The sequence below is a fragment of the Hemicordylus capensis genome, chromosome 6, assembly GCF_027244095.1.
Source record: "Hemicordylus capensis ecotype Gifberg chromosome 6, rHemCap1.1.pri, whole genome shotgun sequence".
In the NCBI taxonomy this organism is placed as follows: domain Eukaryota; kingdom Metazoa; phylum Chordata; class Lepidosauria; order Squamata; family Cordylidae; genus Hemicordylus; species Hemicordylus capensis.
Genome location: NC_069662.1, coordinates 49,103,746 through 49,118,686, shown reverse-complemented (window position 1 = coordinate 49,118,686; position 14,941 = coordinate 49,103,746). Strand labels below are relative to the sequence as shown.

Genomic DNA, 14,941 nt, shown 5'->3' with positions numbered 1-14,941 from the left:
CTTGATGCCCAGTGGTGCCCTGGGAGGTGGTAGCTGATGCTGGTTTTCCCTTTGTCTGTTCCTTTCAGACCCTGAGCCCGAGTGCCTCCATTCTGGAAACTCAACAGTGGCTGCACAAGAACAGGTTCTCCAATTATGCCCGAATTTTCACTAGCTATACAGGTGAGCTTCCCCCTCTTTCATGATAGGGCTATCTGTAAACTCATCATAGGGCTATGCACACACACACACACCCTTGCTGTTTTGTATTTCCCTAGCATTCCCAGAGGAGTTAACAGAGTTGTGACAAAATAGGAATTGGTTAAAATGGAGCACAGTGTGGATGTGAGTGGGGGCGTATTAATAAGCCTTATCAAGTTTAACATACTGGATGGATGTTCCACCACCAACCTATTGATTTCCCGGAGGTGCACTTTGACTTGGAGGTAGAAGGCCAAGACTCTGATCTGCTCCACCTCAGTCAGAGTCCACTGGGCTCAGCACCCAAAGTGTTAACAAGATCAGGGCCCTCCATCATCAGCCAAGTGGGGGACAGAGGTAAGCCGCACAGTCCAAGGCAGGGATGGAGCAGAGCAGAGCAGCCTCCAGCAGCAGTACAGAAAGGGAGGGAAACGGTACTCAAGTCTGGCAGGGTCTTCTAATCAAGAGATGAAACTCAGACCGAAGGGCAGGCGCTGGGGTAGAGGCATCAAGAGCCAGGCGGAGTCGCATTGGCTCCTTGGTCACCTGACTGGGTGCTCATGCAGCTGATTGGGTTTGTATTATTTATTTATAAACTGGATGAATATAATAAATATACCGCCTGACTCCAAAGGCTCTAGATCAGGGTTTCTCAACGTGTGGGTCCCCAGATGTAATTGGACTTCAACTCCCATAATTCCCAACCAAAGGCCATTGGGGCTGGGGATTATGGGAGTTGAAGTCCAATAACATCTGGGGACCCACACGTTGAGAAACCCTGCTCTAGATGGTTGTAATGTTGCCTAAGGGGCACCTCTAGGTAGAACAATTCAGCCTGCAGCTCCTTTAGCAGTCAATGGTCTGGGGCAGGCCTTCCATGAGGTGGGTTGAGGTGGTTGCAGTTGCAGGTACAGGAGGCAGCAAGCGGCAGCAGTGCCCACCACCACAGGTGCCACCTCGCGAGCCTCCATGCTGCCTACAGCCAACACCCTTCTTCGCCCCACGGGGGCATGCTATTCATTTCCCCCTCCTTGCGCCACTGAGATGCACCTCTTCGTATTTCCTCTCTCCCCTTGGCTTCTGCTCGGAATGTCCTGCTGCCACTGCCTGGCTTGGTGGCAGGGTCGACTCACTTGTTGCTGCTGCTTCCTTGACCACATGGCCTGAGAAGGCTAAGCACTTGTCTGCAGATGTAGGGGAGAGTCCTGTTGTCCTTCACCTCAGGCTTTTGAATTGCCCTTGAAGACCCTGGAATATGGCTAGAGGAGAGGAGAGCTGGTCTTGTGGTAGCAAGCATGACTTGTCCCCATAGCTAAGCAGGGTCTGCCCTGGTTGCATATGAATGGGAGACTTGATGTGTGAGCACTGCAAGATATTCCCCTCAGGGGATGAAGCCGCTCTGGGAAGAGCAGAAGGTTTCAAGTTCCCTCCCTGGCTTCTCCAAGATAGGGCTGAGAGAGATTCCTGCCTGCAACCTCGGAGAAGCCACTGCCAGTCTGTGAAGACAATACTGAGCTAGATAGACCAATGGTCTGACTCAGCATATGGCAGTTTCCTATGTTCCCTATGTTCCCTATGTTCCTATGGCTGCTGGAATTCCCAGTTAGCAACCCCTGGGACCTTATCACTCCAAAACCTGCCAACAAGTCCTAGAGGCACAGATACCACCCTTTTACACCGGTCTCTTTCCTCCACCCACTGCTGGTCAGCCACAGAACACTCCCTGTACACCTCAAGTGGCTAGGCTGAGCCTGGGAACTTCCAGTTGCTGACCCCTTTGTATTCTAATAGATGCATCACCATAAGTGTCTGTGGAGGTGGTGTTTCTAGGTGTCCTGAGCAAGTGAGGCAAGTTACACACAGCAGGCCAAGGCAACATTTAGTCAAGCCAGCAAAAATAACTCTCTAGCCAGTCAGTTACAAAAAACATCCTCTAGGACAAGTTGGGTGGAAAGTTCCTCTTTGACTTCACAGATGGACATTGGTCAGACCGGGGGCAGAGCGAGCTTGCCAGCAGCTGTGGGACAAGCTCAGCCGGCGGTCCTCTGCCCCTGTGTTAATGTGTGCACAAGTCAGTGTGTGTCGGCCACACCCCCGGGGTGTGTATGAGCGCGTGGTCACACAAGGGGGCGTGGTCACCAGCAGCAAGATGGGCGAGATGACTGTCTGCTTGCTGCACACGGTGCCTTGTTTGCATGCTGTTGCGGACCAAACACCAATGGCGCATGAACAAAGCCCAGTGCAGTGTGACTGGTGAAGGGAGGGACTGATGGCCCCCAAAGGGGTGGAGGACAAGTGGGGACAAGTCGCTCGCAGCCCCCGGAGGTACTTGGGCCCCCGGCGGCCGGGGGACACTCATTCTCCCATGCTCAGTGGTGGCCACGCCCCTGGGTCAGACCTAGCGTGTGAACACAATCCATTAAGTACAGTTCTTCCTGAAACACTAAACACTACCTCTCCTTTTAAAAATTATAAATATATAGAGATATCCAACATCTATAAATGCCATCACCAATACAATACATTTTAAAAATGTGTTCCACTGTAAGTACAAATATTCTTATCGCAGTTCAACTATGTCACTTATGACTCTTCATACCCTCAAATAATCCATTTTCATTACACTAAACTGCCCTGAGCCTTTTTTGGAAGGGCGGTATAGGAATGAATGAATGAATGAGTAAAATAAACAAATAATCCAAATTCATGGATTGATAAATAAATTTCGGCAGTGCATTTATTAAGTAATCTACTACTGGTCACCAACACCCTGACCTTTGATTATATTTTGCTTCAGTTTTAAAGTAAGCTGTTAACTTCTCTAAGGCAATTCCTTTCCCATCACTTTTTAAACAAATTGCATTTGAATGATCTTTGCTCACTTTTCAATCTTGCTATAATTCATGTAAATGTCTTTCTTGTATTAGTTACACATAGTTTAGTTAACACATCAAATATTTTAGAGTTATTTGTAGATTGAAAATCTGACTTTAATAATCATATTCCAGTACTTTGCAACTATCACCCCTTATCTCTCATTCCAAGCTAAAACCAGACAAAGTACAGGAAGCCCTCGACTTAAGACCCTCTGAGGCTGCTCGTGTGGAGTGCTGGAATCCACGCGCATCCATGGAGCCGAGGAGACACAGTGACGGGAGCCTAGAGTGCACATCTGACAGTGGAATCCCCCAAGGCAACGCGTTTGTTGCACTTTGTTTGCTGCGCGGTGCCTTGTGGGATGTGCAGACTGGGAAAATGAGCCCTGGCCTCTGTTGCTCCGCGTTGCCAGGAGCAGCATGGGTAGTCATTCACGCTGCTCCTGGAAGCACAGGTTGTGTGGGCATGTAGCTTGTGCGCTGAATGGAGCAAGAGAGAGTGTCTGGGAGAAGGTAGGTTGAACCTCACACCTGTGTGGTTGTGTGAATGGGCTCTCTGAGTTAAGAGGAATAGCAACTGGGAACCGAAGTTTGATATCCTCTGCCTCACTCCATAACAAGGACTCCAGAGTAAGACTCGTCGTTCAGAGAACGGAAAAATGTGTATGTCACTCCAAGATTGTACTTGGAGTCCAACTGTTGTCCAACATCAGTGTGATTATTTTGCTCTGACCACTGTCACAGGAAAACTCTCTGTGAATTTCACAACCTTAGAGTTAATGCTGGACAGAGATAATTTTGCCCATCCATTCTGTTCTCTCTCTTTTTTCCTCCCATAGGAGCAGACTTATTAAAGCTCTCTCGCAGTGACCTTGTACAGATCTGTGGAACGGCAGATGGAATTAGGCTCTCCAATGCTCTGAAAGCCAGGTATGGGATTAGAAATGGGCAAGCTTATGGTTTATTTTAAAAATATCTCCCTAAAATGCTATTAAGGGGGAAAGAAAGCTAGCTAGGGGAAGAACTGTATTTTTCAAAGGTAATCCTTTTCTTGTTCAGAGACACCAAAAGCAGCTTACAATTGATACACAATACAATACTCACTGAAAGCAATTTTCAGTCAACATTAAAAGGGTAGCCAAAGTTCAGCACTTTGAAGTCGTACTGATCTCAGTTGCACATGCTCAGTTTTCCCATGGAAATCAATAAGACCTAGAAGTGCTAAATTTTGGCTGGGTCATGCCCATTCCCCCACCCCACCCCTTTCCCCACATGGTAGTCCTATATGTAAACTATTTTGTGAACCTTTTGGTGTGTGTGTGTGGAAAAGCAGTATGTAATTGGTAATATATATATTTTTTCATTAGAAACCTGCAGGAACAAAACATTCCCCCACCCCCTGCAATAAGACATTAGTACACTTTATAAAAAGTGAGAGGGTAAGGCATTGATAATCCTTGGTCAGCAGCAGGTAATTCCACAACATATGATGCAGCACAGTTTATCTAAAACACTGATGTGCCTAAACTGAAAATGTAGGTCAGCATTTTAAAAATGCAAAACAGCCAGTCAGAGAGAAATCCATTTAGGCGTTTTCCAGATGACTCCCTGCAACTGGTTTGCAACTGTCTGCTACGTGCCCCTTCATATTGCCTGTGTTTTGACATCGTGGTCGCTGCACTGTCAGCAGGGTCCTGTCCATATTTCCGATGCCTTGTTTCAAATTTTATTGATGTGGTTCAGCCCTATAACGTGGTAAATGTGTTGCAGGAAAGTAGCAGTATTTTCCCATTTTTAGGAGGCTTGTTCCATAGTTTGTGCATTGCAACATAGTGTTGTGTGGACAGTTCTTGGCCCCCCACGCCTGTGATTGTTTCCTCCACCCCTTCGTCATGGGATCCACCTCCAGGTGATCCACCACATCGAGGGATCCACCTCCAGCCTGACCAACAGTGGCCCGTGTGCAGCTGCAGTGGTGGCCCTGCTCACCCTGCCCCCTGCGCCTGACATCAGATGTGGGGGCTAGCCACACCCCTGCATCTGACGTCAGACACGGGGGGCGTGGTCTGGCTCCCAAACGGAGCCCTGCCGCTCCAATCGGGAGTGTCAGGCCGGCGCTGTGTTTGCAGTGCCAGCCTTTTAACTCCCGAAGGGCCACACAGCCCCTTCAGGAGCTAGTCTGGGGCTGGCGCTGCATTCGCGGCACTAAGGTGGGGAAGAGCTGCTCCTGGCCACACCGCGAACGCAGCGCTGGCCATTTAACTTCCGAAGCATCCGCATGGCCATTTAACTCCTGAAGGGGCCACTGCTTAAAGGCAGGGAAGAGCCTCGCCATGCTGCGAATGCAGCGGCCATTTAATTCGCGAATGGAGGCCATGCGGCCCCCATGCAGGAGTTAAACCAGCACCCCCGCATCTGACGTCAGACGCAGGGGGCATGTCAGGGCCACGAGGCATGGCCCCTGATTGGGTGCGGCCCAGGTTCTTTGATTGGGCTCTGCCTCTGGCTACCTCCCTTTGCCTTCTCACCCCACTGCCAGCACTGGTGGTCCCCCTTCCCCCTCTAGTGAACGGGTGGGGCACAGACAGGAGGGGAGGCAGTTGTGGGATGGGATGCGGCACTGGGGTAAGGAAAGAGAAGGGGGCAGTGAGGCTCTGTGGAGGGAGCAGGTGGGCAGGGATGGAAGGACGGAGTGGGGAACAAGCTTGGGGTGGAGGGTATGTGTGTGTGTTCATGTTCAGCCTCTGGAAAGAGCCCCACCACCCACCCACCCCTTCCAACCCACACATTCAGGGAGGGGAGCAGAAAAGCAGCCTCTCCTTAGAAGTTTCTTAGATGGGCTTCATGGTGGAGTGTGTATGTGTGCACTGGGGCTTTTGCACTGAGGCCTGTGGCAAAGAAGAACAATACGGGGGCCCCATGCGCACCCTCTGAAGGTAGGGCGAGCTCCTGGTGGGCTGCTCCCCGCACTTTCTCTCCCTCACCAACTTTTGCGTGGTGGCGGTACCTTTTCTTCCACTGTTGCTCCCTTTTGCGTACTGCATTTGGGGCAAGCGCGGATCTGGCCACTTGAACTTGGAAGGCCATTGAATGGAATCATTTACTTCTGTGCAATCCCATTTGTTTACTGCAAGGAAGTCACACACACACACACACACACACACACACACACCTGTTTACTGCAAGGAAGCCCAGTGTGAATCATTCACCAGCAAGCCTCCAAGCTGTTCTCAATGCCATGTGGTGTGGAGGGCTCATGCTACAATTCAAGTATTTTTTAATATCTAAAGCCCTTCTCCATATATGATTTTTTTGGTGGTGTGGCGGGGCTCGGGTTCTTGCGCAAATGCACAATCCCTTTCTGTTTCCTTAATATAGAGGCAATCAAGGGATTGCAGTTTGCGCCATGGTGCTTCCCCTAGTTGCGCAAAAGCTCCCAGCGGGGGTGGGGACGACAAACAAACCCTGTCACATCATTCCCACTCTGTGACCCCATTGGCCTATAATGGAGGAGGTAATGGAGGAGGAGGAGGGGGCAATAAATGTGATTAGGGTGGAATATGGACACCTTCTGTCCAGAAAACCTGCTGCAGTGGTGGGCAATTTGAACGGCCACAATCCTGTCACAATTAAGAAATGCATTGAAAAATGCTGTGCTCGTGATTTCCAGCTGCTGCCTAATACCGTTGGATATTGCAACACTTTAACTGATCCAAATCTTGTAATCTGGAAAATGCCTTAGAGGGATGTCCCAAAAGGCAGTCAAAGAAAGTGTTATAGCTCTCGGAGTAGACAATATGACTAGCTTTCTGGACATCTCCCTTGATTGATTTTCATTCGACTAATTTGCATTTTTAAAACCTTGGCTTACAACATGCAAGGCAATCCCCAGCCTTGGGTCCTCAGATATTGTTGGTCTACCACTCCTATGATCATCCCCTGGGGATGATGGGGATTGTAGTTCAACAACATCTGGGTGTCAAGGTAGGGAGCATCTTCAACGCTAGCATTTTAGGGTCCAGCCAGGCTGGCTCTAATGGAGCCACTTTCACAGGTCCCCAGCCAAAGCTTAGTCTGAGCTATGTTTGGCCTCGGAATGTTTTTTCCTGTCACAAGGCATATATTATTATTATTATCTTGTTTACACAGTCAGACAGGTGTTATTGACTGGTTTGTTTTATCCAGACATCGAGTCCTTCCCAAGGACCTGGGATGGCTGAATTTTATTGTCAGTTGTTATAGATATAGTCGCAGAATATAGGCTGTTCCCAGTAAAAATGCTTTTTGTAATTGGCTGGTGGTGATTTCTGTGGCCCCTATGGTGTTGAGGTGCTCTTCAAGGTCTTTTGGAACTGCACCCAGTTCCCCAGTTTCTGCCATAGCCTTTCAATTTCAATTTGTAGATCTTTGTATTTGGTGATTTTTTCTATTTTTTTCTTCTATTCTGCTATCCCCTGGTATTGCTATGTCGATTATTTTGACTTGTTTTTCTTTCTTCTCGACTACAGTTATATTGTGTGGCAGATGATGTTCTGTTTGTAGTCGGAAGTCCCATAATATTTTTACATCTTCATTTTCTTCAACTTTTTCAATTTTATGGTCCCACCAATTTTTGGCTACAGGTAGCTTGTATTTTTTGCAGATGTTCCAGTGTATCATCCCTGCTGCTTTGTCATGCCTTTGTTTGTAGTCAGTCTGTGCGATCTTTTTAAACAGCTGATTAGGTGGTCCACGGTTTCATCTGCTTCTTTACAAAGGCGGCACTTGCTGTTTGTGGTTAATTTATTATTATTTATTATTATTATTATTATTACATTTATATCCCACTTTTCCTCCAGGGAGCCCAGAGCGGTATACGACATACTTGAGTTTCTCTTTCACAACAACCCTGTGAAGTAGGTTAGGCTGAGAGAGAAGTGACTGGCCCAGAGTCACCCAGCTAGTTTCATGGCTGAATGGGGATTTGAACTTGGGTTTCCCCGGTCCTAGGCCAGCACTCTAACCACTATACCACACTGGCTCTCTTATATAATAAGATATAATATAATATAAGCAGGTGTTGTGGAGCAAAAAGTTCCTCTGAGCATGAGCAGTGTCCTTTCCCCTGCTGAGTCATCAGAGTCCACCTCAAATCTAAGATTAGTGTGCAGAGGCTGCAGGAAAGAGGATAAGCCATGAGACTTGCTGGGTGACTCTGGGCCAGTCACTTCTCTCTCAGCCTAACCTACTTCACAGGGTTGTTGTGAGGAGAACCTTCAGTACGTAGTGCACTGCTCTGGGCTCCTTGGAGGAAGAGCGGGATAGAAAATGTAAATAATAAATAAGGCTTTCAGGTGTATTTGAAAACTTGCTACCTCCCAGTTTGACCTACTTCACAGGGTTGTTTTGAGAAAGGGCAGGATAAGAATCGAATTACATTTTAAGAAATGGAGACCCCCAAATTGCTGCTTCTTCCCTGCTGAGTAACATCCACTCCACTTCCAACAGATAGCTTTATTCAGTCATCTACATGCCTGGGCTTAACCTTTGCAATGGTTCAGCCCTGAAATACGTAAAGTAGGAAGTGTGCCTGTGGAGTACAGAGTGCTTTTTCTTGACCAAGAAAGATCTACAGCCCGTTGCCAGTGCCCTCAACCAAGACTCGAAGGAAGCAGGGCTGGCCATAGGGTTTTTGGCCCCCTAGGTGAAGTATGACCACTCCCCGCTCCCTGCACCAGTTAACATTATATTCTGTACTGTACAAAAAATAATTTTAACTTTGGAGGGTAGGGCAAAAGTCATACTTGGCGGCTGGCATTGGCTAGGGCAGGGGGTCAGTAAGGAAGCAGATCACAGTATACCTTTAAAAATCTGTTAAAACCAGCAGATGTCCTGCTGTTGCTCCATGTGGAGTCTGCCCCCCCCTCTGCATGCCCTGCCCCTATTGCTCAGCTGGCTGGTGCACATGTGTGGCTTGTCATTTGAGGGGCCAACCTGCTAGAAAGCTTTGCTGTACTGACTCTCTGATGGCTGCTGGTGTGCATGTGCACCGTCTGGCCAGCTGAGTGGTGGGGACAGGGCACAGGATGAAGCACCTGTTGGCACTATTGCACCACACCAAGTCCTGGCAAACCACAGAATGTGGCCATTTCCTTCCCTTCCCTCCCCCTAGATGTGTGCGTCCTCGACTCACCCTTTATGTATCCAGGGAGCTGGAAACAAGTGGAAAAGACAGCCCCCCACACCCAGCATCTGGTAAGTTGAAGTGACGACAAGTGCAGATTTTTAAAAAGGGAAATATGCATTGGGCTCTCTTTTTCTTTAAACTGTATATCGTTCACATATCCTTTTCAAAAAATGCTTTATTTTATTTTCTTCTGCTGCAAGCCATTTACCACGAGGTGTATCTGGAAGAATTAACTACCACTGAGCTGACCAATAAGCTGGTAGAGCTGCTCAGCCTCCCAGCCAATCAGATCCAGCAGCTTTCCAGACAGGGGCCTACAGGAATTCATATCCTTGTCAGTGATCAGGTATGGCAGAACCTTAATTTGAGGGTGGGAAACCCACTTACCCTCTGACATCCTTCAGGAAGTGACTAGACGTCTCTGTGGTCATAGGAAACCCTGGAGCAAAGCACAGTGGCAAAATACTTGGTGGTGGGGTCGTGGGGATATAAGTTTATATCAGCAGCTGTGTATTGGGGAACAAAAGACTGCTTTGGTGTGAACAAAACTTTGCCACCACCCTATGCTGGCACTGCCACGCTCCTTTCCTCCCTCTGTGCAAGGTCTTGCAAACTTTAGCTACACTATCCCAAGTTGCCGTTTCAGTGCACTGCTCTCTGGGTATTTTGGTGCATGTGTAGAGCAGGAGAACCTGTGACATCCATGCAAGGACCTTCCTGTGAGATCCTGTCTGCTTTCAGGCATGCAGTGGTCTGAAAGACGATATACATAAACATAGGTCCCTTTACACTGAATGATCCACACCAGCTGTGGAGCCATAGGGCTGGTGCACACATCTGGATTCCACACCCCATCTCCCATAAGTTGGTTAAAGCAGCAGTTCGTGATGGTTCGTGCCTGCCCTAAATGTGCAGTAGAAGGGACTATACCATTAGGAATCACATTTTTGAATGCTCTACTATACAGAAACAACAATAAAAACCCCTCTTTTCAAGTAAGTGGACAACTAGCACAGGAAAAAAGGGCTGAGCTGGAACATCCATGACACCCCCCCCCCACAATACTGTCTGCCAGCACTCACCTTGTTTTTTCCACTGACTTTATTCTGGGATGGGCCTTTTCTAGAGCGGGCATGGCCAGTTGGCAGCCCATGGGCTGGGTATGGCCCCCAGAGCAATTTTTAGTTACAAAATGTTAACTGAGGTGTTTAAAAAGGTTTTCCCAGTTTCAGATGCCAGGAAAGGAATGTAGGACACAGATTCCATCATTTAATGTCTTGTGGGGCTTGAACGTGCATATGCCAATGCACATATTGGTATGTAATAATGCTGTGCCCAAGGGAACGCCTGCCAAGTCCTTAATGCTAGAAGGTGCCAGATGTTATTCAAAAGCCTGACTGCTCTGGAGAGGTGCCTGCTCATGTGGCAAAATACATATCTAGTCCCTGGAACACTTTAGGGAGTGTAAACTGGTCCCACAGAAAAAAGTGGTGGCGCAAGGTATTCTGGCACCTTAAGTGGACTGTCAAATGTCACCTCCTCATCCTGTCCCTCAACCCCTTACTTAGCAGTGAGACACCAGCAGGTTCAGCCCAGCAGATGGGCGAACAGCTGCCGCCGCCATTGCTCTTCCCACCCTGAATTTCAAAAGGATGGGGCAGAGGGAACAGAAGAGGAAGCTGAAGAGAAGAGAGCAGAGAACTGGGCTAGAGTGTCTCCTCTCCTCTTCCAAGCAGCAGCAGCAAACATCTGCCACTCTACACAACTCACTTCAGATTGCTCTATTGACAGGCTAGACCTGACCTAATGTTAGCCTCCCATAGCAATTATTATGGCTAGGAATGAGGGGAGCCGTAGTCTAACAGCTGGAGAGCGTCATGTTGGGCACCCCTGCCCTGCAGTAATATCCTCACACAAGTAAATTGAACCTGTCCACTGTCCCTCTTTGCTAGCTGGGGTACTAGTCTCTTTGGGGACAGACCAGAAACCTTTCTGTATGACTGTGGCAATGCATGCCAACTCTCACTTTGCTTCCTCAGCATTCATGATAGCATTCATGATAATTACATCTGCAAGCTTTTTACCTCAGCTAGCATGCTCTCCTTAAAAAAAAAAAAGCAGGAAACAATGGAAAGCCTTAAGATTCTGGGAAAGTATTGTTTCAACATCCTCTCCATGATTATATTGTAATCCCCATTTTGTAGCTGGGGAGGGGAAGACAGAGTAGTTTTCCCATGGTCACCTATTGGGTTCATGGCTTCAGTGAGATTTGAACTGGGGGGAAGGGGACTGGTTGGCTCTGAAGACCCAATCAGGTTAGATTCTTAGCCACTACACTGTCTTGGAGCTCACCAGAGAAGAGCCAGGGCTCAAACTTTACCTAGAGAATTGCACCCTCCTCAAGCCCTACATCCCGATTTCAGAAGACAGAAATGTGGAATCACAGGGTGAAAAAAAGATGTCCACCAATCAGATCAACCCATTCAATCCAGGCTATGATTTGCCCAAAACAGAGAACAAGTATATTACAAGAGGTGCTTACAAAGGAATGGCTGGAAGTGACTTGAGCAAATGGGGCTATTTCCATTGGTTGGAGAAAAAGGCAAAAACAGAGCATTGCTAGTATTTTGCATTTACACAGTGCATTCCAAGTACTCAAAAAACTGCACATAGATTATCCTATTGAGAACAACCCTGTAAGGTAGGCCAGGCAGTATCATTGTCATCCCCATATTTATTTATTTCATATTTTTATACTGCCTGATAACGTAAATCCCTATACTGCCCGATATGCAAATATCACCCATATTGCAGATGGGTGGCTTACCTAACGTCACAAGTCGTGGCAAAGATGCTATTTAGATTGAGGACTTTTTAGGCATGGTACTACTGTGGCTATTCAGCTGTAAGGAAAATGCACTTTGGACATGCTAAGAAGCAGAGTTAAGACTTTGCAAGTTTTTATTTCTAAGAAACCTGGTGCTGACAACAGATCTGTTGAGCCAACAGATTCTTGACTCAAATTCAACTCACATAAAGTGATTCAGTTTTAACACAAACACCCGCATCCCATTGGTAGTCTGTATGCATGCACTTGTTATACCCACAATGTCACTAGGTTTTATACTTGCTCATAATAGCTTTTGACACATCATCGCCATCTGTCACTGAGATCTCGGGTGGGGCGTGTGGGGGTGGGGGTGGAGATTACAAACCTGGTAACTCAGTTGCCTTCAGAAACCAGGCACTAAAGTCTGGCCAACATCTAACCTTGCACTGTTCTCTCCTGGGTTGTCACAGATGGTCAGAAATCTTCCAGATGAATCCTGTTTTGTAGCAGCTGTAACCAAAGGTAGGTAAATCTTCCCTGTAAAATAAGCTGTCTTGTGGCATCTTATGGACGAACAGCTTTATTGTGGCTTCACAGACTAGAGCCCACATCTTCAAGTGCTTCAAGGGTTGTCCTCAGTTGGACAGATTAGCACACACTTACATATGTACAGAGAAAATAACTGTATATAGTGGAACCACAACTACTGTTGTGAAGGCTCATTGTACTCACTTTGTGTATATTTGGGTCCTGCACAGATTTCATGGCCTTTGGGCCTATTTAAATTTCTTCCTTCTCTGCAGCTATATGTGTGTGCAAGTTCTTATCCCAGTAAACTGGTTCTCTTGGAGGTGGCATAAAACAGTTTGCTGCAACAGAATCTCTGGAATCTGTCACCCTGCAAAACGAGACCTTTCTGCAGTGAGCAGGAGAATATTACAAATATGAGGTTGGGCAAGGGAGTCCCAAGAGGAGTAGCCCTTTTAAAGAAGGCATGTTGTAAGGCCAGAAAAATATTGCAGGGTTAAAATGCAAGGCATTATAGTCCAGTGCATATAGGTGCAATGGATGGGATCTAGGTTCAAATCCCAACTTCCAATGGAGGCTTCTTTGACTGGTGCTGGTTAAGCCATGGCTACCTCACCCCAGTCAGTTCACAACTTACAAATCAAAGAAGGAAGGACAAACTGTAGGACTGAGTGACTACTGGGCAGTAACACAGCACACTTGTGTACTCCAGCCCTTCTTGAGGCCCACAACATCCTGGAGCTCGCCTGAAGCAGGCCACTTTAATCCGATCACTTCTATAAGCTTCAAGTAAACTAAAGAAACTAGGCCTCTGGTGATGTCAGGCCCACTCAACCTAAGAAGGCAGTGCTGGCAGCTGCCTGAAGGCACAGTTCCAGAGGCTCGCTCTCACTGCCTTTACCCTTGTTCCATACAACTGAACAGAGCAGAAGCCCCTCCATTCACTTATATGAACAACAGACATGCAGAAAATAACTTGCCTGTCCTGCGTATGTTTGTGTCGCTACAGTGCAGAATGCAGAAGGCTACCACTTAGTTCTGAAATAGACTTGGCTCATCTAGAAGACCTGCTGCTGGCCTGTGAGAAGAAAGGGGTGGGGAGATCAGAATGATGCACACCCAGGCACAACAATAAAGTCCCAAGATTGCTATATTCCAATGAACTCAAGATTTCCCAAGGCGAAATTCTTCACCATTCAGAATGGAAGGACAAAAATCTTGGCTTTGTTTGTACTGGGCAATTGAAACAGGAGCCCTGTCCATCTTTCTATCCTGTCTCTGAAATTTGCAAAGGAGGGTGATGGGTACAAAGCGGGGGTGAGGGGTATGAATCAACCAGCAAGCATAATATTGCAAGCATGTGGTTAATGGGGAAGAGGGAGCAGCAAAGTTGCCATAGTTACACAACAGAAAGTACCCAAGTCAGAGATACTGTGCCTAAATGGCACAGGGTAAAATAGAGGTTTTAAAAAAAATAAACCACCAGTCAGTATAAGGCTTTCCTACAGTGCAGAATTTGATGTTCTAAAAGTGCAGAATGTAGTTATCATTAACCAGTCCTTGTGGTTCCTGTAAAAAGAAAGATATTTGTATAATTTTCAAAGCCCATCACTAATTATAGTGGAATTATGTTACCAAAGCAAACATCCCCTTCTTGCCCACCCCCACCCCCACCTTAGAGTCTAGTTGGGAGGAAATGGGCTAAAACAGCCTGGGGGGATGTTTGGGGAAGGGAGAACTGACGGGGGGGGGGACACGGACGGGCGCGCGCGCGCGCACACACACACACACACACCATTACATGGCAAATTGAAATCTTGCCTTTGCTTCATGATATGTAGTCCTGCCCTTACTATCAATGGTTCTTGGGACAGAGGTAGAAATGGATGACCTGATAACTGTAAGGCTACACCCACTGTGTGGATGGGATTCCCGTCATTCACCTAGAACTGTAAAGAAGGCACGAGGCAAGTTTAGCCTTTCCTTTTACCTGGTGAGGCATTGAGAATTGGACTGCCTCAGTTCTGAGCATAAATTTGGTCTGTGGCCCATAACTGGTATCCCACTGTGGAGACCACCAGAAAGTTAGTTGACTCAGAACTTCAGCTTCTGTTTTCAGCCCTAATGAAAGGCATGGCTTTATATTGAAAAGTGTAGCCCACCCTCTGGGCTGAGGTCAGTTTGAAATGTGAGTGTGGCCATCATCCTCCCTCTCAACCGGAGTGTTTCTGACATGAATGAAAAAGGGGGTGGCCCTCATGCCATCATGTCAGATTTAATTTCTCTTATGAAGCACTTGACCTGTAGACCAGAAGTGTGCACAAAACAGTTCTTCCAAACCACTTTCAAACACTCCTACTG

The 14,941-nt window shown here is 47.3% G+C and overlaps 1 protein-coding gene across 1 annotated transcript in view; it reads left to right on the top strand.

The window, feature by feature from the left end:
- LOC128331314 (transcription factor CP2-like protein 1) overlaps positions 1–14,291 on the top strand; it is a 33,543-nt gene extending 19,252 nt beyond the window's left edge. Inside the window, exons 10-15 of the mRNA XM_053264663.1 lie at positions 69–162; positions 3,896–3,986; positions 9,208–9,290; positions 9,423–9,568; positions 12,523–12,574; positions 13,590–14,291. Of these exons, the coding sequence (XP_053120638.1) occupies positions 69–162; positions 3,896–3,986; positions 9,208–9,290; positions 9,423–9,568; positions 12,523–12,574; positions 13,590–13,627 (504 nt within the window). The 3' untranslated portion in view covers positions 13,628–14,291. The remainder of the gene's footprint in view (positions 1–68; positions 163–3,895; positions 3,987–9,207; positions 9,291–9,422; positions 9,569–12,522; positions 12,575–13,589) is intronic.
- Positions 14,292–14,941: the final 650 nt, after the last annotated feature.